The 24,714-nt window shown below is 49.4% G+C and overlaps 1 protein-coding gene across 1 annotated transcript in view; it reads left to right on the top strand.

Moving 5' to 3' along the window:
* The first annotated feature begins 3,026 nt into the window (after positions 1-3,026).
* The window catches only part of uba2 (ubiquitin-like modifier activating enzyme 2), a 49,090-nt gene continuing 27,402 nt past the window's right edge, over positions 3,027-24,714 (top strand). The window contains exons 1-8 of the mRNA XM_041192528.1: positions 3,027-3,232; positions 8,958-9,041; positions 11,608-11,678; positions 13,328-13,392; positions 15,707-15,807; positions 16,591-16,712; positions 19,023-19,090; positions 21,627-21,748. Coding sequence (XP_041048462.1) covers positions 3,095-3,232; positions 8,958-9,041; positions 11,608-11,678; positions 13,328-13,392; positions 15,707-15,807; positions 16,591-16,712; positions 19,023-19,090; positions 21,627-21,748 — 771 coding nt within the window. The 5' untranslated portion in view covers positions 3,027-3,094. The remainder of the gene's footprint in view (positions 3,233-8,957; positions 9,042-11,607; positions 11,679-13,327; positions 13,393-15,706; positions 15,808-16,590; positions 16,713-19,022; positions 19,091-21,626; positions 21,749-24,714) is intronic.

Below are 24,714 nucleotides of genomic sequence, written 5' to 3'. Positions count from 1 at the left end.
GGGATCAGTTTTAAGGAGCGTTTTAAAAAGGATGGAGAGGCAGAGAGGTTCAGGGAGGGAATTCCAGAGCCTGGGGCCCAGGCATTTGAAGGCATGGCTGGCAATGGTAGAATGATTGAAATCAGGAGTATGCAAGAGGCCAGAATTGGAGGATTGCAGAGGTCTCAGAGTGATGTAAGACTGAAGGAAATTACAGAGATAGGGAGGGGCCAGACCATGCAGGAATTTGAAGGCAACGAGGCCTTAATATTGAGGCGTTGCCAGACTTGGAATCAATGTAGGTCAGTGATTTCCGGGGTGACGGATGAATGGGACTGAAGATATGAGCAGCAGAGTTTTGGATGAGGTAATGGAGGGTGCAAAGTGACAGAGACCCTGTCTCTCTGTTAAAAGAGGACACCTAAAGATTTTGTGGCACTCTATACTGCCACACATTTACTGGTAAATCTTCTGAGCTTCCTTTATGTCACAGGCCCAAGCCCTTTGCTCGTGTTGTTCTGGCCTCTGGTCTTGGTTACACAAAGGTTATTCAGTGAGTTCCCAGTGCAGTCTCACAGGGTCTTCAAATGATTGTTAGGTCAACACAGCACCTAGTATGGTACTGACCCTTGCTGATCAGGAATGGTTCACCTGGTCCACATACTGAATTTGCTGTTCTCAGCTGGAACAGGAGATGGGGATGTTATAGTTCACCAGCCCTGGCTTGGATAAGCAAGAAATGATCAGCCAGGCTTCTTGCTCCTTGTTCGCTCGTTAGTGATAGGATGAAGAATGAGAGGTGATCCTTTTGCAACATCTAAGGTCCTGAGAGGGCTTGACAGGGTGGATGCTGGAAGGGTGTTACCGCTTCTGGGAGAGACCAGAACTAGGGGGGACAGTTTAAAAATAGGGTGCCTCCGTTTAAGATGGAGATGAGAATTTTTTTTCTCTGAGGGCCGAGAGTCTGTGGAATTCTCTTCCCCACATATTTTAAAGGCAGGGGTCGATAGATCCTTGACTAACAAGGGAATCAACGGGATAGGCAGGATTGTGGTGTTGAGGGGGCCACAAACAGATTGAATGGCGGAGCAGGCTTGAGGGGTGTTTATAGGTAGTGACCACCCCCCACCCCCTCCCCCGAATGTACTTGTGTTGGGCTCACAATTGGTCTCCGTTGTGATATTTCCTCCCCCTCTCCCCATATCTTCAGTTCATAGGATGTGGGCGTCACTGGCTGGGCCAGCATTCATTGCCCATCCCTAGTTGACCTTGTTCAGGGGGCATTTCAGAGTCAACCCCATGGCTGCGGGTCTGGAGTCACAGACCAGGTAAGGATGGCGGGTTTAGTGAACCAGATGGGTTTTTATGGTTTTTGTGATCCTGGTCACACTGTTAATTCCAGATTTTTATTGAATTCAAATGTCACCAATAGTGGGTGGGATTCGAGCCTGGGCACCCCCCCCCCCCCACCCAGAGCATTACCCTGGGTCTCTGGATAACTAGCCCAGTGACAGGACCAGGATACCAGGTGGGGGAGGTTAATGTGGTGGCCCAGTTGGTGATGGTGTAATGGGAATGTCCAGGCCAACTCTCTGCCGACACGGGTTCAAATCCCACCATTTAACTCAATTAATTAGAACTGGAATGGAAAGCCAGTCACGTGACTACCAGTTATTGTGGTTAGGGAAGAAAATCAGGCGGGAGCTGGAGAGAGTGCGGTACCGGTGGGTGGCGCTGCCTGTGGAGGACCCGGTACCGGTGGGTGGCGCTGCCTGTGGAGGACACGCTGCCGGTACCGGTGGGTGGCGCTGCCTGTGGAGGACCCGGTACCGGTGGGTGGCGCTGCCTGTGGAGGACACGCTGCCGGTACCGGTGGGTGGCGCTGCCTGTGGAGGACCCGGTACCGGTGGGTGGCGCTGCCTGTGGAGGACACGCTGCCGGTACCGGTGGGTGGCGCTACCTGTGGAGGACCCGCTGCCGGTACCGGTAGGTGGCGCTACCTGTGGAGGACCCGGTACCGGTGGGTGGTGCTGGCTGTGGAGGACCCGGTGCCGGTACCGGTGGGTGGCACTACCTGTGGAGGACCCGGTACCGGTGGGTGGTGCTGGCTGTGGAGGACCCGGTGCCGGTACCGGTGGGTGGCACTACCTGTGGAGGACCCGCTGCCGGTACCGGTAGGTGGCGCTACCTGTGGAGGACCCGGTACCGGTGGGTGGTGCTGGCTGTGGAGGACCCGGTGCCGGTACCGGTGGGTGGCACTACCTGTGGAGGGCCCGGTGCCGGTACCGGTGGGTGGTGCTGGCTGTGGAGGACCCGGTGCCGGTGGGTGGCGCTACCTGTGGAGGGCCCGGTGCCGGTACCGGTGGGTGGTGCTGGCTGTGGAGGACCCGGTGCCGGTACCGGTGGGTGGCGCTACCTGTGGAGGACCCGGTGCCGGTACCAGTGGGTGGCGCTGCCTGTGGAGGACCCGCTGCCGGTACCGGTGGGTGGCGCTACCTGTGGAGGACCCAGTGCCGGTACCGGTGGGTGGCGCTGCCTGTGGAGGACCCAGTGCCGGTACCGGTGGGTGGCGCTGCCTGTGGAGGGCCCGGTGCCGGTACCGGTGGGTGGCGCTGCCTGTGGAGGGCCCGGTGCCGGTACCGGTGGGTGGCGCTACCTGTGGAGGACCCGCTGCCGGTACCGGTGGGTGGCGCTACCTGTGGAGGACCCAGTTGCCGGTGCCGGTGGGTGGTGCTGGCTGTGGAGGACCCGGTGCCAGTACCGGTGGGTGGCGCTGCCTATGGAGGACCTGGTGCTAGTAGGTAGCGCTGCAATGTAGAGGACCCGGTGACTGAGGGTGGTGCTGCATGTGGAGGGACTGGTACCGGTGGGTGGCGCTGCCTGTGGAGGACCCGTTTCCGGTACCGGTGGGTGGCGCTGCCTGTGGAGGACCCGTTGCCGGTACCGGTGGGTGGCGCTGCCTGTGGAGGACCCGTTGCCGGTACCGGTGGGTGGCGCTGCCTGTGGAGGACCCGTTGCCGGTACCGGTGGGTGGCGCTGCCTGTGGAGGCCGCGGTCGAGCCCTCGGCTTTTCTCGGCGAGCGCTGCCCGGCTCTGGGCCCTTTGGCTGAGCAACATGGCGCTGGTCGGCCCGCTCTCCCGCGCTCTGTCGGAGCGGTTGTCCCGGTGCCGGTTGCTGGTGGTGGGCGCCGGCGGCATCGGCTGCGAACTCCTCAAAAACCTGGTGCTGGCCGGTTTCAGGGACATCGAGGTGGTAAGGATGGAAATCCTGAGGCGGCGGGAGGCCGGGCCGGGGCGGGGAGGCCAGGTCCGGGCGCGGGAACCCGGGAGCTGGCGGGAGGAGAGAAACTCGGACCCGGGCATCGCTGTGTGTTGTAAACCCGGACTTTAGGGCCCAGCGGCGGAGCCCCCCCCCCCCCCCCCAACCCGGGGGGCTCTGGGGTTAGGGGGTGATCTGCCCCCCCCCCCCCCCTTTCTCTCGGGATTGGGGGTTGTCAACCCCCTCGGGATTGTGGAGGGAGAGGGGGGGCACCCCCCCTATCACCCTCACCCCCACCCCATCACCCCCCCCTCACCCCCCCTATCACCCTCACCCCCACCCCTTCACCCCCATCACCCCCCTCCATCACCCCCTCCATCACCCCCCCTCACCCCCCTCCATCACCCCCTCCATCACCCCCCCTCACCCCCCTCCATCACCCCCTCCATCACCCCCCCCTCACCCCCCTCCATCACCCCCTCCATCACCCCCCCTCACCCCCCTCCATCACCCCCTCCATCACCCCCCCTATCACCCTCACCCCCACCCCTTCACCCCCATCACCCCCCTCCATCACCCCCTCCATCACCCCCCCTCACCCCCCTCCATCACCCCCTCCATCACCCCCCCTCACCCCCCTCCATCACCCCCTCCATCACCCCCCCCTCACCCCCCTCCATCACCCCCTCCATCACCCCCCCTCACCCCCCTCCATCACCCCCTCCATCACCCCCCCTATCACCCTCACCCCCACCCCTTCACCCCCATCACCCCCCTCCATCACCCCCTCCATCACCCCCCCTCACCCCCCTCCATCACCCCCTCCATCACCCCCCCTCACCCCCCTCCATCACCCCCTCCATCACCCCCCCTCACCCCCCTCCATCACCCCCTCCATCACCCCCCCTCACCCCCCTCCATCACCCCCTCCATCACCCCCCCTATCACCCTCACCCCCACCCCTTCACCCCCATCACCCCCCTCCATCACCCCCTCCATCACCCCCCCTCACCCCCCTCCATCACCCCCTCCATCACCCCCCCTCACCCCCCTCCATCACCCCATCACCCCCCTCCATCACCCCCTCCATCACCCCCCCTCACCCCCCTCCATCACCCCCCCTCACCCCCCTCCATCACCCCCTCCATCACCCCCCTCACCCCCCTCCATCACCCCCTCCATCACCCCCCCTCACCCCCCTCCATCACCCCATCACCCCCCTCCATCACCCCCTCCATCACCCCCCCTCACCCCCCTCCATCACCCCCCCTCACCCCCCTCCATCACCCCATCACCCCCCTCCATCACCCCCTCCATCACCCCCCCTCACCCCCCTCCATCACCCCCCTCCATCACCCCCCTCCATCACCCCCCTCCATCACCCCCTCCATCACCCCCCCTCACCCCCCTCCATCACCCCATCACCCCCCTCCATCACCCCCTCCATCACCCCCCCTCACCCCCCTCCATCACCCCCCTCCATCACCCCCCTCCATCACCCCATCACCCCCCTCCATCACCCCCTCCATCACCCCCCCTCACCCCCCTCCATCACCCCCCTCCATCACCCCCCTCACCCCCATCACCCCCCCTCCATCACCCCCCTCACCCCCATCACCCCCCCTCCATCACCCCCCTCACCCCATCACCCCCTCCTTCACCCCCTCCATCACCCCCCCTCACCCCCCTCCATCACCCCATCACCCCCATCACCCCCCCCTCCATCACCCCCCTCACCCCATCACCCCCCTCCATCACCCCCTCCATCACCCCCCTCACCCCCATCACCCCCCCTCCATCACCCCCCTCACCCCCTCACCCCCCCTCCATCACCCCCCTCACCCCCATCACCCCCCCTCCATCACCCCCCTCACCCCATCACCCCCTCCATCACCCCCTCCATCACCCCCCTCACCCCCCTCCATCACCCCATCACCCCCCTCCATCACCCCCCTCACCCCCATCACCCCCCTCCATCACCCCATCACCCCCCTCCATCACCCCATCACCCCCCTCCATCACCCCATCACCCCCCTCCATCACCCCCTCACCCCCATCACCCCCCTCACCCCCCTCACCCCCATCACCCCCCTCCATCACCCCATCACCCCCATCACCCCCCTCCATCACCCCATCACCCCCCTCCATCACCCCATCACCCCCCTCCATCACCCCCATCACCCCCCTCACCCCCATCACCCCCCTCCATCACCCCATCACCCCCCTCCATCACCCCCATCACCCCCCTCCATCACCCCCCTCTATCACCCCCATCACCCCCCTCCATCACCCCATCACCCCCCTCCATCACCCCCATCACCCCCCTCCATCACCCCCCTCTATCACCCCCATCACCCCCCTCCATCACCCCATCACCCCCCTCCATCACCCCCCTCACCCCCATCACCCCCCTCCATCACCCCATCACCCCCCTCCATCACCCCCATCACCCCCCTCCATCACCCCATCACCCCCCTCCATCACCCCCATCACCCCCCTCCATCACCCCATCACCCCCCTCCATCACCCCCCTCCATCACCCCCCTCCATCACCCCCCTCTATCACCCCCATCACCCCCCCCTCACCCCCACCCCCTCACCCCCATCACCCCCCTCCATCACCCCATCACCCCCCTCCATCACCCCCCTCCATCACCCCATCACCCCCCTCCATCACCCCATCACCCCCCTCCATCACCCCCCTCCATCACCCCATCACCCCCCTCCATCACCCCCCTCCATCACCCCCCTCCATCACCCCCCCTCACCCCATCACCCCCCTCCATCACCCCCCCTCACCCCATCACCCCCACCCCATCACCCCCCTCACCCCCATCACCACCCTTCTTTCCACACGAGTTTGTGGGGGCGAGGGGGTCGGGGTGGGTTGCGGGGCGAGGGGGTGGTCTATGGGGGGTGGGGGTGGGCTGCGGGGCGAGGGGGTGGTCTATGGGGGGTGGGGGTGGGCTGCGGGGCGAGGGGGTGGTCTATGGGGGGTGGGCGTGGGCTGCGGGGCGAGGGGGTGGGTTGTGGGGCGAGGGGGTGGGTTGTGGGGCGAGCGGGTGGGTTGTGGGGCGAGCGGGTGGGTTGTGGGGCGAGGGGGTGGGGTGCGGGGCGAGGGGGTGGGTTGCAGGGCGAGGGGGTGGGCTGTGGGGTCGAGGGGGTGGTTTGCGGGAGCAGAGGGTGGGCTGTGGGGGCGAGGGGGTGGTTTGCGGGGCGAGGGGGTGGGTTGCGGGGCGAGGGGGTGGGCTGTGGGGTCGAGGGGGTGGTTTGCGGGAGCAGAGGGTGGGCTGTGGGGGCGAGGGGGTGGTTTGCGGGAGCGAGGGGGTGGGGGGTGGGCTGTGGGGGCGAGGGGGTGGGCTGCCGGGGGGTGGACTGTGGGCATCCCTCTGGTTTGTCAGGGTAGGGGATGCAGTCCAGCTCCTGGGCTGTGGGTGGGTGAGGCGAGATGGCTGTCCCAGTCTGTGAGTGATGGAGTGAGGGTGAGGACTGCCCTAGGATGTGGTGGTGGGGAGAGCTGCCCCTGGGCTGAGGTTAAGGGGGTGGTGATTATATCCAGATGGGGAGGAGAGGGTTGATTTTGCAGGAGCTCAGGCTGGCAATTTCTTCAGCATCTGGATCGAGAGAACATTCATTCATCCACTGGGGATTTTCCCTGAACCTCAGGCTGAAGCATTTGGGCATTGAGAAGGTTTGAGTTGTCAACACTCCCACTGGAGGGTTTTAATGAGGCCCTCCCTGTCTGTTCAGCTAGACATAAAAAATTCTGTGGTACTATTTGAAGAGCTGGAGGAATTCTCTTGAAGTTTTGGCAAATATTTATTCCTCAACTAGCGTTATTATAGTCAGTCAAACCTTCTGTAAAATGATCCCAGTCATCTGTTCTCTTTGTAATGACCTGTCCTGTATCACAAGTCAAAAGGAGACTGCAAGAACATTGTCTCATGAATATGACTGACCCACGTGAATAAAAAAACTGTCCACAATGTGTTGTTGCTGTGGCAGTTCACATGGCCTGTGTTGAAAGCAGTTGGTGCAAAGCCTGCACAGTAAAGAAAGAATTGCATTTATATCGCACCTTTCAGGAGGTCCTAAATCATTTCATGGTCAGTGAGGTAGCTTTGAGGTGTAGTCATTGTCATTGTTTAATGTGGGTAACACAGCAAGATGCCAGAAACAGTAATGTGATAAATGACTAGATAATGTGTTTTTGTGATGTTGATTGAAGGATAAGTACTGGCCAGGACACCAGGGGAGAGCCCTTCTATTATTTGAAACGGTGCTATGGAATCTTTTATTTTTGCCCAGCTGAAAGGCCAGCCGGCCTTCATTTAATGTCTCATCTGAAAACCGGTAACTGACAGAGCAGCACTCCCTCAGTGCTGCACTGGGAGCGTCAGCCTAGATTTGAGCTCAACTCTTTGGAATGGGTCTTGAAGCAACAATGACCTGACTTGGGGATGTGAGTGATACCCACTGAACTGCAGCTGGCATCTCTGGATGAGCTTGCAGTGACTTTCAGTTCTGTTGCCTTCAGGCTGTGCAAAGTGACTTTAGATTAGATTAGATTAGTTCTATTCTGACAAACTACCAATTTAGAAGATTTGATCTTAGAATGGTGATAGAGGGAAATGTTCAGTAACAACAGCAAAAGGAGCTGGAATAAGCATTAAAAAGCGCTGCATCAAATAGTGGAGTTACTTCAGATAGACTTTACTAATTGCACTCTTTTTGTGTGTGAAACATTTTGAGGCAGTGATGATATGATGAGGCTCTATATGAAAAACCTTTCCTGTTGATTCTATTTTGACCATTGAACCAACGCTGGCTCTCTGAAAGATTGATTTCTCCCCTTCATCCCACCCCCGCCTTCTATCCCATTACCCTTTTGAGAGCTATTTTGGATCTTGCTAGTCCACTGTTTCTGGTAGGGCAATTCCACGTCTTAATCAACTCTCTGTGTAAAAATATTTTTTGTTCTTTTATGAACACCTTTCTGTTCTCTGGTTACTAATTCACCAATGAGTGGAAATAGTTTTTCTCAGTTAAATTTGTCAAAACCCTACCTGATTTTTAACACCTCTACCAGGTTTCCTCTTAATCTTACAGCCTCTCATCTGTGGCATCACAATGAATCACTTCACCCTCTCCAGGGCTTTGTCACATTTCTATGTTATGCTGAAAACTGGACGCATTACATGTTGCTCTTCAAAGTTGCTTCGTTCAAATCATCTGTTAATTTGAATTGAGATATTGCAAAAAATCTTTTATTAAATTGCTTGATTTGAAATTTTGAGCGAATAAACAGCTTTAAATTAAAAGATTATACACTGTAACTTAACCAATGATTTGTACAGGATTAATGTTTACTTCATTGCTTCTGAATTCTGATCTCAGTTTATAAAACCTCACGTTTCGATGAATAGATTTACTAACTTGTTTATCATCCTGTCCTCTCTGTGCTGCACACTGTTTGGTTGTGAGCTCTCCCACACGTTCCTGATTCAGGGTTTTATTGGAGGAGAGCTTCCTGCTTCAGATCAGGCACTTCTGCCCTTCAGACTTCTTTTTCAACATCCCCTCACTTCTTGTGGACAAATGCCTGAATTGAGATTGGGAAGATGCTGAGAGCTGATTCCGACCCTGTGGATCTGTTTCACTGTTGTGCCATCTCTGGAAGGGATTGAATTTTGTAACATCCACCTTCACTTGTTTCTAGATGGATTTGGATACTATCGACGTCAGCAACCTCAACCGGCAATTCCTCTTTCAGAAGAAGCATGTTGGAAAGTCAAAAGCTCAGGTATGAGTCCTGTACCAGCGAGAGACTGGCTTGACCTTTTCTTGCTTCTGTAAGGTATTTTGTGACGTTTTTCTGCATTAATAGTTTTGTTGTGTTGTCAGTTTTTAAAAAAAGGAAAATCAACATTAGAAAGCTGAACCTTTCCTGTCTGGGTTTTCTTCTGAGCAGCGACCCTGTAAATGGAAAGGATTCGCCCTTGGGATGAAATTTTTACTGTTTTCTCCTCCAGGCAGTTTTCCCTGAAATGATTTGCTTCCCCTGGGCGGGTTGATTAGGCTGAAGAGGCTGTAAGAATTATACGCAGTCTGTTGGAATTGTTGTTCTTCATTCTGTCTTTTTCTTTAAGCATCTTTCAGCAAGAATGAAAATCTTGCATTCGATGAAAATCTTGCATTCGATGAAAATCTTGCATTCAATGAAAATCTTGCATTCAATGACACTTTTCAGAACCTGTCTTTTTTGCTTCCGACCTCTCTCCCTCCTAGTGTACCAATGATGTGGTGCTTCAGTTATGCAGAGAGACTGCAGAAACTAGAATTGTCCTCCTTCGAGTAGAGAAGGTTAGGGGGAGATTAAGTTGAGGTCTTCAAAATCATGAATGGTTTTGATAAATAAGAAACTCTTTCACTGGTAGAAAGGTGGCTAACCAAAGGACACAGGTTTAAAGTAAGTGACAAAACAACCAGAGGGGATTTCTTAAAGACAAATTGTGTTTGACTAACTTGCTTGAGTTCTTTGAAGTAACAGAGAGGGTTGAAGAGAGTAGCACAGTTCATGTGTATATGAATTTTCAAAAGGTGTTTGACAGGTACCACATAATAGACTTAGCAAAATTAAAGGCCATGGCATTAAAAGGACTGGCAGCATGGGTACAAAATTGGCCGAGAGACCGAAAGCAGAGAGTGTGGTGAGCAGTTGTTTTTTAGATTGAAGGGAAGTATGCAGTGATGTTCCCCCAAGGCCTGTATTAGGACCACAGCTCTTTGTAATATATATTAGTGACCTGGACTTGAGTATACAGGTCATAAATTTAAAGTTTGCAAAGAAATGCAACTCGGAAAGTAAACAGTGAGGAGGACAGTAACAGACTTCAGAAGGACATAGACTGGTAAAATGGTTAGATATGTGGCAGATGAAACTTAACACAGAGAAGTGTGAAGTGATACACTTTGGTAGAAAGCATGAGGAGAGGCAAGAGAAACCACGTGGTGTAATTTTAAAAGTGGTGCAGAAGCAGAGTATAGGAATCCATGAAGGTGACGGGAGCAAGTGAGAAGTTGTTAAAAAGAGTATGTGATCCTTGGATTTAATAATCAAGGCACAGAGTAGGAAAGAAAGTAAGTTATGCTAAATGTTTGAAAAACGCTGGTTAAGCCTCAGCTTGGAGTATTGTGTTAATTCTGGGCACCACACTTTAAGAAGGATGTCAAGGCCTTGGAGAGAGTGCAGAGGAGATTTACTAGAATTGTATCAGGGATGAGGAACTATGTTACCTGGAAAAACTCAGCAGGTCTGGCAGCATCGGCGGAGAAGAAAAGAGTTGATGTTTTGAGTCTCGAAACGTCAACTCTTTTCTTCTCCGCCGATGCTGCCAGACCTGCTGAGTTTTTCCAGGTAATTCTGTTTTTGTTTTGGATTTCCAGCATCCGCAGTTTTTTTGTTTTTATCTCTGAGGAACTGTGTGTAGGGGCTAGAGACATTGTCGTGTTTCTCTTTAAAGCAGAGAAGCTAAGCAGGAGGTTGATAGAAGCGTTCAAAATCATGAATGGTTTTGATAGATAAGTAAGGAGAAACCAGTTTTCACAAGAAGGAGGTTTCGTAACCAGAAGGCACAGATTTAAAGTGATCAGTCAGATATCCAGAGGTGAAATGAGTGAACATTTTTTAGATGTTTGAGCTGTTATGGTCTGGAATTCACAGGTTGAAAGGGCAGTGGAAGCAGATTCAAAGATAACATTCAAAAGAGGGATTGGATAAATACTTGGAGGGAGAGCATTTACTGAGCTATAGGGAGAGAGTTGGAGTAATTGGATAACCCCACCAAAGGACTGGTACAGGCGCATTAGACCGAATTGCTTCCTTCTGTGCTGCATCATTCTATGATTATATGAGGATGAAATCAGAGCTGAGAGATTACAAGCATCAGGAAAGATTGAGCAAATTAAGACTTTTTAAAATTGTGATGATGTTGATGGGGTATCTGTGGAGAGAATGTTTACACATTTGAAAAACTTCAAAACTGCAATAAGGTCCAATTGAGAAATAAGGGAATGTTTCTTTACTCAGTAGTAAGAATGTGGCACACTGTCCAGCACAGGAAGCTGTTGAATCACACAACTTTGATGCATTCTAAAGGAAACTAGACAATTACATGAGAGAGAAGGAAACAGAAAGATGCTGAAAGGCTGAGATGAAGTAGATAGAGTGGGAGGAGATTCTTATGACGTATAAACCAGTTGGGCCGATTGGCCTGTTCCTGTGCTGTATATTCTATGCAGCATCTGTTATTGACTTGGATGGGTTTGGACTAAATTTTATTAGACCTTCTGTTTCATTTTGTTTGCAGGTGGCCAAGGAGAGTGCCTTAAAGTTCTGCCCTGAGGCCAGGATTGCAGCTCATCACGACAGCATCATGAAGTACGTTTTATCTTTAGTTAGCCTTTGTTGTGGATCACAGAAACTGTGTCTGCAGAGCAATGTACTTTATTTTTAAAGTGGTGATTCAGACAGCTTCTATGCTACCTGAAGAATAGAGGACTAAGTGAATCTGAAGAGCAGGGATACACTTCGAGCTATGGTAGTCCAATGTCACTCTTCTGGCCAGGCAGTGACTGCTTCTGGTAAAGAAAGAACAAACGTTTATCCATACAAACATACGAATTAGGAGCAGGAGTAGGCCACTCAGCCCTTCGAGCCTGCTCCGCCATTCAATAACATCATGGTTGATCTGATTATAACCTTCTGCCTATCCCCCATAACCTTTCACCCCCTTGTTCGTCAAGAATCTATTTAGCTCGGCCTTAAAAATATTCAAAGACCCTGCTCCACTGCCTTTTGAGGAAGAGAGTTCCAAACACTCGTGATCCTCTGAGAGAAAAAAATTGCGCCTTTCATGACCTTCAGGGTATCTCAAAATGTTTTCATTTATTCCTGCTGATTTCAACATCCACTTCATCTGGTCATAGGACATTGGTATTTGTATTGTCGGTCACTTCTTTAAAAATCCTATTCATTCAGTAGATTCAAATATTTTTTGACACGTATGATTGATTTGCAAGGGGTCATTTTAAAGAGCAGTTATAGTGACCATATTGGTTGGGGCTGGAGTAACATATAGGCTCAAATTAGGCAACGATGGCAGGATTGCTTCTAGCTGAACAAGCTGGGAGTTTGATAATTATCCGACAAGTTTTGTGGCCACTTTTATTGATACAGTTTTTTTTTTCCAAATCCTGAAACCCCCGACCCAACTGTGGGAGCACCTTGGCTGCACAGAGTGCAGCAGTTCAAGAAGTTAGTCCACCTTTACCCTCTTAAGGAATAACTAGAGATGAGCAGGAAATGTTGGCCTTGCCATCAACGCCCACATCCTTACGATGAATAAAAGTTATAAAAAATTTAATGAGACAGATTAACACTGCAAACCCAGAAAAAAATCTTTTAATTCCTTTGCTTAAAAAAAATTCTAAGTGTACACAGTCCACAGATCTGCTACCAAAGTCTAAGAGACTTCCAGAGTTTATTCATTCAAATGAGGAGAGCAGAAATGAATTTAAAAATGGGCCATGACCTTTGTAAAAGCAAGTTAATCCGTTCTTATCTCAAGCTTCTGTTATGGAACCAAGATCTGGATTTAGTCCTATAAGTCTCGGCTTTATTGGATCAAATGTCTTTTTCCGATTCTTGACTGTTATAGCATCAAGGTAAGTTTTTGTTACTTGTCTAACTGACCAATGAGTTGCCTCCTGATGGCTCAGTTGCTGCAGACGCTGCCCAGTTTGGGACTGAGCCTCTAGAGGTAACTGAAACTCATGCCCTGCCATGCATGTGACCTGTGGGCAGTACCTTACTTTTCTTCCTCGCCAAGCTCCCAGCCTCTGATTTTCCCTATTAGACATGCTGATCTATTGAGATGACAACCAAGAGGGTGGAAATTATCGTGCAGAGTTACAAGAGGATGTAATGTTTTGAAAGGGCTATTGCGACAACAGTGTGTAGTCTTACTTCTTTTTTGGTCTTGTTTGTGGTAACCAGTTTAAGAGTGCTTTCACTTTTGTTTCCCACAGCCCGGGTTATAACGTGGAATTCTTCAGGCAGTTTACACTTGTGATGAATGCTCTGGATAACAGGGGTAAGGATTTCTGGGGCTTAGGACTCTGCTGGTTTCAAACAAGAGTAATGGATGGTTAGTAAACACAAGCAAGGGTAATAGATACACATGGCAGGAAGCATCGGATATTTACTCCCTGAACTGTGACCTAACCACACACATGATAAAGTTATTAATGCATTATATCCGCCATAGTGACAGGAGGAGCCTAGAGCCCCTAGAGCTTGGCTTACTGTTCAGTTAGATCATGACTAATCCGGACCCAAGCTCCATTTACCCACTTGTGATCCGTATTCCTTGATAACCTTATCTAATAAAAAAAATTATTCATTTCAATTATGGGAATTTCTATTGATCCACAGATTTTCACTGCCCTCTCTATGGAAAAAATAATTCTGAATGTCACTCATAAAATGGCCCAGTTCTAATTTTAAGATTGTGCCCCCTTGTTTTTGATTCTCCCACCATTGTTTCTCTGTGTATCTGCTTTATCAAATCATAGAGTCAAACAGCACAGGAGGAGATACCCGTCGTGCCTTTACCAATTCTTTGAAAGAGCTATCCAATTAGCTCCACTGCCACAGGACCTTAAACCAGGCACCAAGTTCATGGTCTATAAAGCAGTAGTGATACCCGTCCTCATATGGCTCGGGGATGTGGACTATGTACAGCAGGCACCTCAAAACTCTGGAGAAGTACCACCAGCGCAGCCTCTGCAAGATCCTGCAAATCTGTTGGCAGGATACGCGCACCAACGTCAGTGTTCTCACTCAGGCCAACATCCCCGGCATTGAAGCATTGACCACGCTCAATCAGCTCCGCTGGGCGGGCCACATCGTCCACATGCCTGACACGAATCTCCCGAAACAAGTGCTGTACTTGAAGCTTTGACGCAGCAAGTGAGCCCCAGGAGGTCTGAGGAGACCCTGGCCCAAGACTGCCCGAAGTGGAGGGAAAGCACCCAGGAAGGAGTTGAACATCTTGAGTCTCAGCGCCAGGGGCTGGCTGAAGTCAAGTGCCAACAGCGACAGGAGACTGTAGGTTGCCCATTGGACCCTTCAGTCACCTGAGAACTCACTTTTAGCGTGGAAGCAAGTCACCCCCAACCCTGAGGGGCAGCCTAAGAAGAAGAAGACTGCCACACGCTTTCATAACATAAGAAATAAGAGCAGGAGTAAACCATATGCCCCCTTCAGCCTGCTCTGCCATTCAGTGAATTCATGACTGACCTTTAACATCAACTCCACTTTCCTGTCTGATCCCTGTATTCCTTCATTCCCTTAGAGCAGAAAAATCTATCGATCTCAGCCTTGGTTATACTCAATGGCTAAGCATGCACAACTCCACAGGATAGAAAATCCCAAAGATTCACAACTCTGAAAATGCCGACCCCTTATCCTGAGATTATGACCCCTAACCTAGACTCTCCAACTGTGTAAACAGTGCTTCCCCATAGCAAATTTTTCCCTTATCATGTTTTATATGCCTCGATCAGATTCCCCCACCCCTTGCTCCATTCTAAGCACAAAGGGTTGCAAGCCAAGTTTATGCAACCCCTCCATGTGAAAAAAGGAAAATGTTACTTGCCATCTCCGTAATCCAGGTGCTGAGGGCACTCCTGCTGCTGGCCCCGAGTGAGGCCAACTGAGCAGGAACCTGGATCAAACTTGGGACCTTCCAGATCGCCCAGGCTCAGTGAGTTACTGCCTTATCCAATGAGCCATCGGAGAAGTAAACGTTAGTGGTCATTGGGATCAGAAAATGCCAGAATCGAGCTGCTATTCAGAACGGTTATGTTGTAAGTGGCGTGTTGGGAATGGTGAGATCAGTGCAGCAGCTTCTCTGTTATGCTTCGGGCAGTGTAACAATTCCTCCCTTGTGTCAAAAGTTCCATACGTGACTGATCTGCAAGGTCACCAGCTGGATTTCAGCAGAGAGCAAGGATTTTCAAAACTCAGGCTCATTGCGTTTAAAGGAGCAGGTAATGAGGGGGAGAAACAAGTTGTAGTGTAAATGTAGAATGGACAATAACCTCCTGCTGTGTGCACTGGCACAGAATGGCACAGCTGTCCCTCTACTGTGCGAAAACCACTTTGTGTCAAACAGTTCAGCATTCCACCTCCTTTAACTCAGGATAGTTGACCTCTCCCAGTCTGTACTGGCAGAATGCTCTCAGATTACAAAAATTATGTACTTGGTACTTTTTGAAAGGGTAAGTTTTGTTTAGGTTACGTGCATGTCCAGTTGCTTGAATGAGCAGCAATTGCTGCTTCATGGTCGATCGAGTTCACAGATTCCTAACGTTGCTTCTATTCGATCTATTGTATTTCTTCAGCTGCCCGTAACCATGTGAATAGAATGTGTTTAGCTGCTGACATTCCTCTAATAGAGAGTGGGACTGCAGGATATCTTGGTCAAGTCACTGTCATCAAAAAGGTATTGAATATTATTTATTCTGCAATGACAGGTTTTTGGTTTCATTAAAAACAACCCCAACATTCTCTCCCAATTTTCTGTACTCCTGTCCTGAAGGTGCTGACTCTTGCATGGGCACGGGTACCATGGCCACCAGCTGCCCTCTGTGCCCTGCTCTGGGTGAATATTATTCTCATAAGCTTCAGCTGAGTGTTGGAAAGTGATGGTTGAAACTGCTGAGTTTGGTACTGTCTTCACATTGCACCCGTGTACACAAGCTGGATAGTGATTGGTGTGGGGACCCTGCATGGAATGTAATTTATAGCCTCACTCTAGGAACATAGGAGCAGGAGGAGGCCATTTGGCCCTTGGAGGCTGTCCCACCATTCAATAAGTTGTGGTCTCAGCTCCACTTTCCTGTCTGCCCAAGGCTGGGCCAGTTGTTGTTCCCTAATTATTCTATTCTTTGAGATCAATGTGCAGATGGTAGTAAAATGGCTGTGGCACTGTATGGCTGGCATTCTCGAAGGCCTATTCTCCGGTAAATCCCTACATTGACCTCATTGCTGAGTGTTCATCTGAAAAAGCACAGCTTCTTTGAATGTGAAAAACTTGTCAAGCCATGACTACCCTCATAGCCCATTCTGCCCTCTCTAAGGATCACAGAAACCCTCCTTTCTTGAGTGCCGTCACGACTCATGTTATCACATGTCGATTTTCTCACACGTAACACAGTGGAGGCAGTTTCAGTGAGAGACTGGGACCTGTCCTGATGTTGCTGAAAGTAAAATTGTCTTTTTGCAGGGAATAACGGAATGCTACGAGTGTCAGCCTAAACCAACACAGAAAACATTTCCAGGTTGCACAATCCGAAACACTCCTTCAGAGCCAATCCACTGTATCGTATGGGCAAAATACCTCTTCAAGTAAGGAGCAGCAGCAGTTCTGATACAAGGCCATTGACCTAAAACATTGACTCAGTTCCTCTCTCCAGATGCTGCCTGACCTGAGTATTTTCAGAATTTTGTTTTTATTGCAGAGAAGCGTGTGCCTGTCTGTGCTTGTGTATGACATACCTAAGTGTCTCTGACCTTGCGTGTCTTAACAAGTAATGTACCTCCACTGACAACACCCAGCTCTACCTCTACCTCACCTCCACTGCTCTTGATTCCTCCACTGTCACTGAATTATTAGTCTGCTTTTCCAGCATCCACTACTGGATGAGCAGAAACTCCTCCAATTAAATATTGGGAAGACCAAAGTCATTGTTTTCCGTCCCCATTCCAAACTCTGTTTGTTAGCTGCTGATTCCATTCAACTCCCTGAGTTAAGTTTGAACCAGACTATGCAACCTTGGTGCCATATTTGACTCCCAAGGTGAGCTTCTGACCACATATCTGCACCATCACTAAGAATGCCAATTTCCACTTTGTAACATGGCCTGACTGCTCTACTGTCTCAGCTCATCCGCTGCTGAATCTCTCATCCATGCCTTTGCTATCTCCAGACTTGACTATTGTAACGCACTCCTGATTGGCTTCCCACATTCTACCCTCCATAAATTTGAGATTATCCAAAACTCTGCAGCCTGCTTCCCTACTCTCTCAGAATCCCATTCACTTCTCATCCCTGTGCTTGCTGACCTACGTTGGCTGCCAGTCCACTAAAGCCTCAGTTTTAGAACTCTCATCCTTGTTTTCAGATCCCTCCAAGGCCACCCCCCTCCCTACCTCTGTCGTCTCCTCCAGCCCCACAACTCTCCAAGATATCTGTGCTCCTCTAACCCTGGCCTTGAAAATACCTGATTTTAATTGCTCCGCCATTGGTGGGTAAGCCTTCAGCAGCTAAGACCCTAAGCTCTGGAATCCCCTCCCTAAACTGCTCCGTTTTTTCATGTCTCTTTCCTCCATTATGATGCTCCTTAATACCTGAGTCTTTGACCAAACTACGGGCATATAACCATAAGAATTAGGAGCAGGAGTAGGCCATTCGGCCCCTCGAGCCTGCTCCGTCATTCAATAAGATCATGGCTGATCTGATTGTAGCCTCAACTCCCCATTTCGCCTACCCCCCAATAACCTTTGGTTCCCTTGTTAATCAAGAATCTGCCTTAAAAACATTTAGTGATCCTGCCTCCACCACTTTCCAGGGAAGAGTGCTCCAAAGACTCTCAGACCTCTGTTAATCATCTCCCTCATCGCCTTTTGTGGCTCAGTGTCAAATTTTAATCTGTTATCCCCCCGTGAGGTGTCTTGGGGCATTTCATTACTTTAAAGGCACTGTAATTGTTGAAATGGTTGTGGATGTGTGTGCATGTCGGGCTTCTTTTGAGCAAGATTAGTGGATGGGACCCCCTGCAGTGCTGTGAGGATAGAGAGGGCAAATGGCACTTGCTAGATTGCTCTACGTGGGCACGATGGGGCAAATGGCTTTCTGTTGTTGTTGTAATGACACTATGATTTTCCCAATGCCGTAATGAATTTTTTCATTTGAGGCGTCATGGCAGGTAGAGGCACTTTGAACCCAGATTCACACCTTGCATGTGGTGGCCTAGTGACTATGGCCTTGCACTAGCAATGCAGAGGTTGAGGGTTCAAATCTCCTCATGGCAAGTTGGGAAATTGAGTTCAGTAACTTGTGAGCTGGCACCAGATCAAATGAGAACGAAGCTTGTTGAATTGTTGTAGAAATCCAACTAATTCACTAATGTCTTTCAAAAAGGGGAACCTGGGTCCTCACCTGAACTGGCCTGCATGTGACTTCAGTCCACACATAACATGGTTGACTCTCAATGGTCTCAGGGCAATGAGAATTGAGCGATGAATGTGGCCTTGCCAGCTGCATCAGATCCCAAGAACAAATACTTCTTTAAAAACATATTCACATTACGTTTCGGTGTGGCCTTAAAAGATGAATCAGCCATTTGACCTTTACTATAAGAAGGAACTTGACCTAATGGGATTTCATTCATTGAGTGCATTTGGTTCATTAAGAAACCCATTTGTGTCTATGTTAATTCTTCCACCTCCCCCCCCCATACCTACCAAGCTCTCGTCCCATTTCCTTGCTGTTTTTTTTTCTCTAGTCTTGAAGTTGCTTTTAAATGTTCTGCTTGGTAATGATGATGGGAAATGATTTGGGGTTATGTACAAGCAGGGATGAGGATTGGCCTATCAGAATGCATCTGTTAGGGCAGTAACCATCCAGAGTATTTATGTTTTCTGTTCTCTCTGTAGCCAGTTGTTTGGAGAGGAGGATGCTGATCAGGAAGTATCGCCTGACACAGCTGACCCAGAAGCTGCCTGTAAGTACATGACTGAACCTCCGGCATGTTCCCGGGAATTCGACCCGCGATAAACCAGCCCAAAGGGGTGTTAGCCTGACCAATAGCAAGTCACTCAACTGAGTGTAGAATTGCACCATGATCTCATTACAAAGTTGTAAACATTTTGTCAGAACATAGTTATAGCAGGGACCTGACCCCTGGGTATAACTGGTCAACACCAGTCACAAGTAATTAAATCCACTTCACTGTCCCTTTTCAAAGTTACTTTAAAAAGAATATCTATATGTAATATGTATAGCTGCTTGTTTCTCTCCTTCCCACCTATCAGGAAAGGCTGAGGAAGCTGGGCTCTTTTCTCTAAAAAGAGAAGGCTGAGGGGTGGCCTAATATATGTCTTTAAAAGTGGCTAAACGGAGCAGAGCAAGAGAAGATGTTTCCATTTGTGGTGGAGTCGAAAACTAGGAGTCATAAAAATATGATAGTTATTAAATCCAATTCAGGCAGAACTTCACCCAGAGAGTGGTGAGAATGTGGAGCTTGCTACCACATGGAGTGGTTGAGGCGACTAATATAAATGTTTTTAATGAGAAGCAAGTGAAATGCATAAGGGAGAGAGAAATAGATGGATATAGCGATAGTGAGTTGAAGCAGGGTGGGAAAGTATAAACACCAGCATGGACCAGTTGGCTTGTTCCTGTGAATTCAGTCTCTCCTGAAGTTGTTGACTTGTTGCTAGATTTCTGCAGTTTACTATTTTTTGTAATTGGACCAGTTGGTGGATTGTTTATTCAAAAATGAAGGTTTCTACTCTGCAGACTGTCCTGCTTTAGTGTTCCCTTGTTGAGGCACATATATTGTTCCACAGGTGCCCGGTATATGACCAGGTGATTGTTACGCAGGTTTGAGCTGAGCTTGTTGGTCCATCTTCCATCAGATCCATCACAACCAAGACAGAACCTGTCCTCACCTGTGCGCACTCACACACCCCTGCAGCCATGAACATTCTCTCGTGCATGCGCGCAGTTATCAGTGGGGTCACCGGATGGAGATTGATGACTGGAGCCCTGAATGATTTTCCCACTACCCAGTCTCCACCCCTCCCTCAATCCCTCATCCAGTGATGCTCAATGTGATTATTTCACCTCAACCACTGGGATCAAATAACCCTTCAGAGTCAGGGTTGGGAACCTGTGATCTGTAAATCTGTGTGACTTGCTGGGTGAACTCCAGAGCATCATGATTCTGTGTGGGTATTAATCCTTGCCCTTTTTATTTGTTGTCTGAATGAGATGTGTAATTCAGAGGAACTGTCATGGTAAAGCCTTATGTAGTATACTGGATCTCTTGTCGACTGCACCTCCTCGCATGCAACTATACCAACAGTTTTACTATGCAAAGAGGTACCAAAATAAAAAGTGTTAAAAAGATTAATATTCAGAAACACGGCAGCAGGGATGAAAGACTTCAGTTATGTGGATAGACTGGAGAGTGGAGAATCTGGAATTGGCTCCTTAGAGCAGAGAAGGTTGAAGGGAGGTTTATTAGAAGTGAGTTGTTATGATCTAGAATGCGCTGCCTGAAAGAGCATTGGAAGCAGATTGAATAGGATATGAGGGCCAAAAAGCCTTCTCTGTGCTGTTTTGATTCAGTGACTATTCCTTTCTCTATCCAGCTGCAGATAGTCTGTATTGCATTAGGGACCTGAGGCAGCATTGTTATTCGTCAGCATTGGGGGTGGGGTTTTTCTGTGTAGATTAATTACACTGAGCCTGTATCCTCTGAATTTTAGAGTGGGGGTGTCTCATTGAATCATGTAGAATTCGGATCAATGGTTTGATAGGGTCGATGCTGGGGAGTCTACATTCCAGAAGTCTCGGATTTTAAGGGGTCGGCCACTTGGGACTCAAAGGGTGCTGAATCTTTGGAACTCTCTACCCAGGACGTTGTGGATACTTAGACATGGAATATATTCAAGACTGAGATCGATAGATTTTTAGTGACGAATGGAATGAAGGGATATAGGGACAGGGTGGGAAAATGGAGCTGGGGTAGAAGCTTAGACATGAGCTTATAGGAGGAGATGTTATATAGGGGCACAGTAACATAGTGATCCAGAGACATAAGTTAAAATCCCACCACAGCAGCTGGGGCATTTAAATTCCATTAATTAAAGTAAATCTGGAAAATAAAGCTAATATTAGCACTGGTAACCATGAAACTACCAAATTGTTGTAAAAGCCCACCAGGTTCAATGATGCCCTTTAGGGAAGGATATCTGCCCAGTTTGACATTGACTCAGATGCACAGCAATGTAGTCAACTCATAATTGCCCTCTGAAACGGCTGAGTAAGCCACTCAGTTATATTCAAGCGCGAGGCTAACTACCACTTTGTCGAGGACAGTTGGGATGGGCAATAAATGCTGGTTTTGCCAGTGATATCTGCATCCCATGAATGAATTAAAAAAAAGGATGGTGGAACGGGTTTGAGGGGCTGTGTAGTCTACTCCTATTTCTGATGGTGTCTAAATGTATTTCCAAATTGCTTGTTGGTAGGGGAGCTATCGGATGCAGCAGCAAGGGCAGGAGCTTCCAATGAAGACGGTGGCATCAAACGTGTATCCACGAAGGACTGGGCCAGGTCCACTGGGTATGACCCAGTTAAAATATTCAACAAGGTATTTGCAATACTTTTGCAGCCCTACATGCAGCGAGACTTTTGCAGCCCATTGTTAGCCGGTGAACAGTCAGGAGCAGACGTAGAGGATGCAATGTGTTTGAATGCCAGTGGTAACCTTTTAGTCTGCGAGAGTGGACTTTGTGCCTCAGAACTCGTTATAGCCTCAAACACAGTTTTCTGAACGTGGGAATTGCTAGCTGTTACAAGGCCAAGTTTGCCTACCACTGTCCAGTCAATTTACTCATTGGAGCCCCCAGAGACCCCGTTCCTGCTCAGCACCCTGTACCACTCTTCTGTTCAGCATGTAATGTGGATTCAGCTGGACCAAGAGGCTAGTGGTCTGATGGAGGTGCTCAGAATGAGAAGGAACTTTGATTCTGTAAATTTGGGGAAACTGTTTCTATTGGTCCGCGAGTCTGTAACTACACGTACATTTATGATTATCAGAAGAATAAGGTTTTACTGGATGGAAAAAGACTGAGGTCCATCTAGTTTTCCTTTTACCACCCTGGTAGTTGCATGATACAACAATAATAGAGCGATCAATCTCTATCAATAGTCCAGTGGGGGTTTGTAGAGACTTTCCATGGGGTCTGCAGGATAACATGAAAGTGGGGGCGAGGAGTGGACTGTGGGCACCAGATGTTCAACAAGAGTGGGCTGGCCACTTCATTGAATCATAGAAAAGTTATAGCGCGGAAAGAGGCCATTCAGCCCATCGTGTCTGCGCTCGCCAAGAAAGAGGAAAAAAAGAAATTAGCCGCTCAATTTTAATCCCACTTTCCAACACCCGACTCATAGCTTTGCAGGTTACAGCATTTCAGGTGTGGATCCAGGTACCTTTTAAATGAGTTGAGTGTTTCAGCCTCAACCACCAATTTAGGCAGTGACAGATGTCCACTACCCTCTGGGTGAAAAGGATCTTCCTCATGTTACCTCTAATTCTTCTATCAATCACCTTAAATCTATGCCCCCTGGTAATTGACCCCTCAGCTAGGGGAAACAAGTCTTTCCTGTCTACCCTATCTAGGCCCCTCATAATTTTGTGCACCTCAATTAGGTCACCCCTCAGCCTCCTCTGTTCTAAGGAAAACAGCCCTAGCCTATCCAATCTCTCCTCATAGCTGCAATTTTCAAGCCCTGGCAACATTCTTGTAAATCTCCTCTATACTGTCTCCAGAGCTATTATGTCCTTCCTGTAATGTGGTGTCCGGAACCGTACCCAAAGTTCCAGCTGTGGCCTAACCAGCGTTTTATACAGTTCCAGCATTACATCCCTGCTTTTGTATTCACTTCCTCATCCAATAAAGGAAAGCATTCCATATGCTTTCTTTCCCACCTTATCCACATCTCCCGCCACCTTCAAGGACCTGTGGACATGCACTCCAAGGTCTCTCACTTCCTCAACCGCTCTCAATATTATTGTGTGTTCCCTTGCTTTGTTTGGCCTCCCCAAATGCATTATCTCTCGCTTTTCTGGATTGAATTTTATTTGCCACTCTTCCACCCACACAATCAAACCATTGATATCATTCTGGAGACAACAGCTATCCTCTTCACTATCAACTACACGGCCAATTTTTGTCTCACCTGCAAATTTCCCAATCATGCCTTCTACATTTATGTCCAAATCTTTAATATATACTACAAAAGAAAGGGTCCCAACACTGAGCCCTGTGGAACACAGCTGGAAACTGCTTTCCATTCACCAAACGTCCATCGACCATTACCCTTTGTTTCCTGCCGCTGAGCCAATTTTGGATCCAACTCACCACCTTCCCTTGTATCCCATGAGATCTCACTTATTTGACCAGCTTGCCACCTGGAACCTTGTCAAATTCCTTTCTAAAACCCATGTAGACAACATCCACTGCACTACATCACCCTGCCCGATGTAACAAGTATTGAAGTGTTCGTGGAGGAGTGTTGAGAGCAGCACAGATGCAAACACTTGTTTTCTTGAAAGCATCATTGAAGCACTTCCTTTGTGCAACTCTTTATTATTATAAACATTATCTGGTGTTATAATTTAGATGGTGGTGTGGTTCCATGGTTACTAATTCATTTGAAAAGGAGTCCTTCAACTAAAAATGTTTGAGAACCACTGAATTTGTTTGCAACAGACCCACATGAGGTGAGGAAAACCCCCAGTGGTGGAAAGATGTGGAAAATATAGGTCCAAAGTCACCTGTCCCTCCCAAGCATGCTTAGTTTTATGTTTTTAAAAATAAAATGGCCAAGGTCTTGATGACTGGACAGTCTTTGGGTCACTCCACGGATTGGGAGATCCATTGTGGGGAAGCAGGATTGTTAAATCTAAACAGTGACAAATGTTCATGTTTCTGCTGGTGAAATTTCTGTAGCTGTTGTGGCCATGTTATCCCAATCTCATTGTGTGCCAAAGGTTGTTGGTAATTGCTTCATCCTGCCACTGTGTATCAGTGAGTGAATGCATTGACCTGTGTTATACTGAGCCTCACTGAGCAGCAGGACACATATTCAATACTTGATTTGTGCTATGTTAGCTGATCTGTGTGATCAGGTCACAGGACCCCTGAGATGAGGAATGGAAGAATCAGCCTGCTCCCAATGTCTGCATGTCTATGGGTATCACAAAGTCAAATTGCCTGCCTAGACTCTCTCAGCCATTCGGATGTGAGAGAAAAAGACTTGTATTTCTACGGCACTTTTCACAACATCAGGACATCCCAAAGCACTTCATAATGTGCAGTCACTATTGTAATGTAAGAAACTCGACAGCCAATTTGCGCACAGCAAAGTCCCACAAATAGAAGGTAACCTTGTTTTAGGTTTTCATTGAGTGATATATGATACTGAGTGATACTGGAGAGAACTCCCCCGATCATCTTCGAATAACATCATTGTGTTACTCATATTCACCTGGGAAGGCAAACAGGGCATCCATTTAATGTCTTATTCAAAAGGCCGCACCTCTGCCATTGC

This window comes from Carcharodon carcharias, chromosome 7, assembly GCF_017639515.1.
Source record: "Carcharodon carcharias isolate sCarCar2 chromosome 7, sCarCar2.pri, whole genome shotgun sequence".
NCBI lineage: Eukaryota > Metazoa > Chordata > Chondrichthyes > Lamniformes > Lamnidae > Carcharodon > Carcharodon carcharias.
Note: the sequence above shows the minus strand (reverse complement) of the source record. Positions and strands in the feature narration are given on the sequence as shown.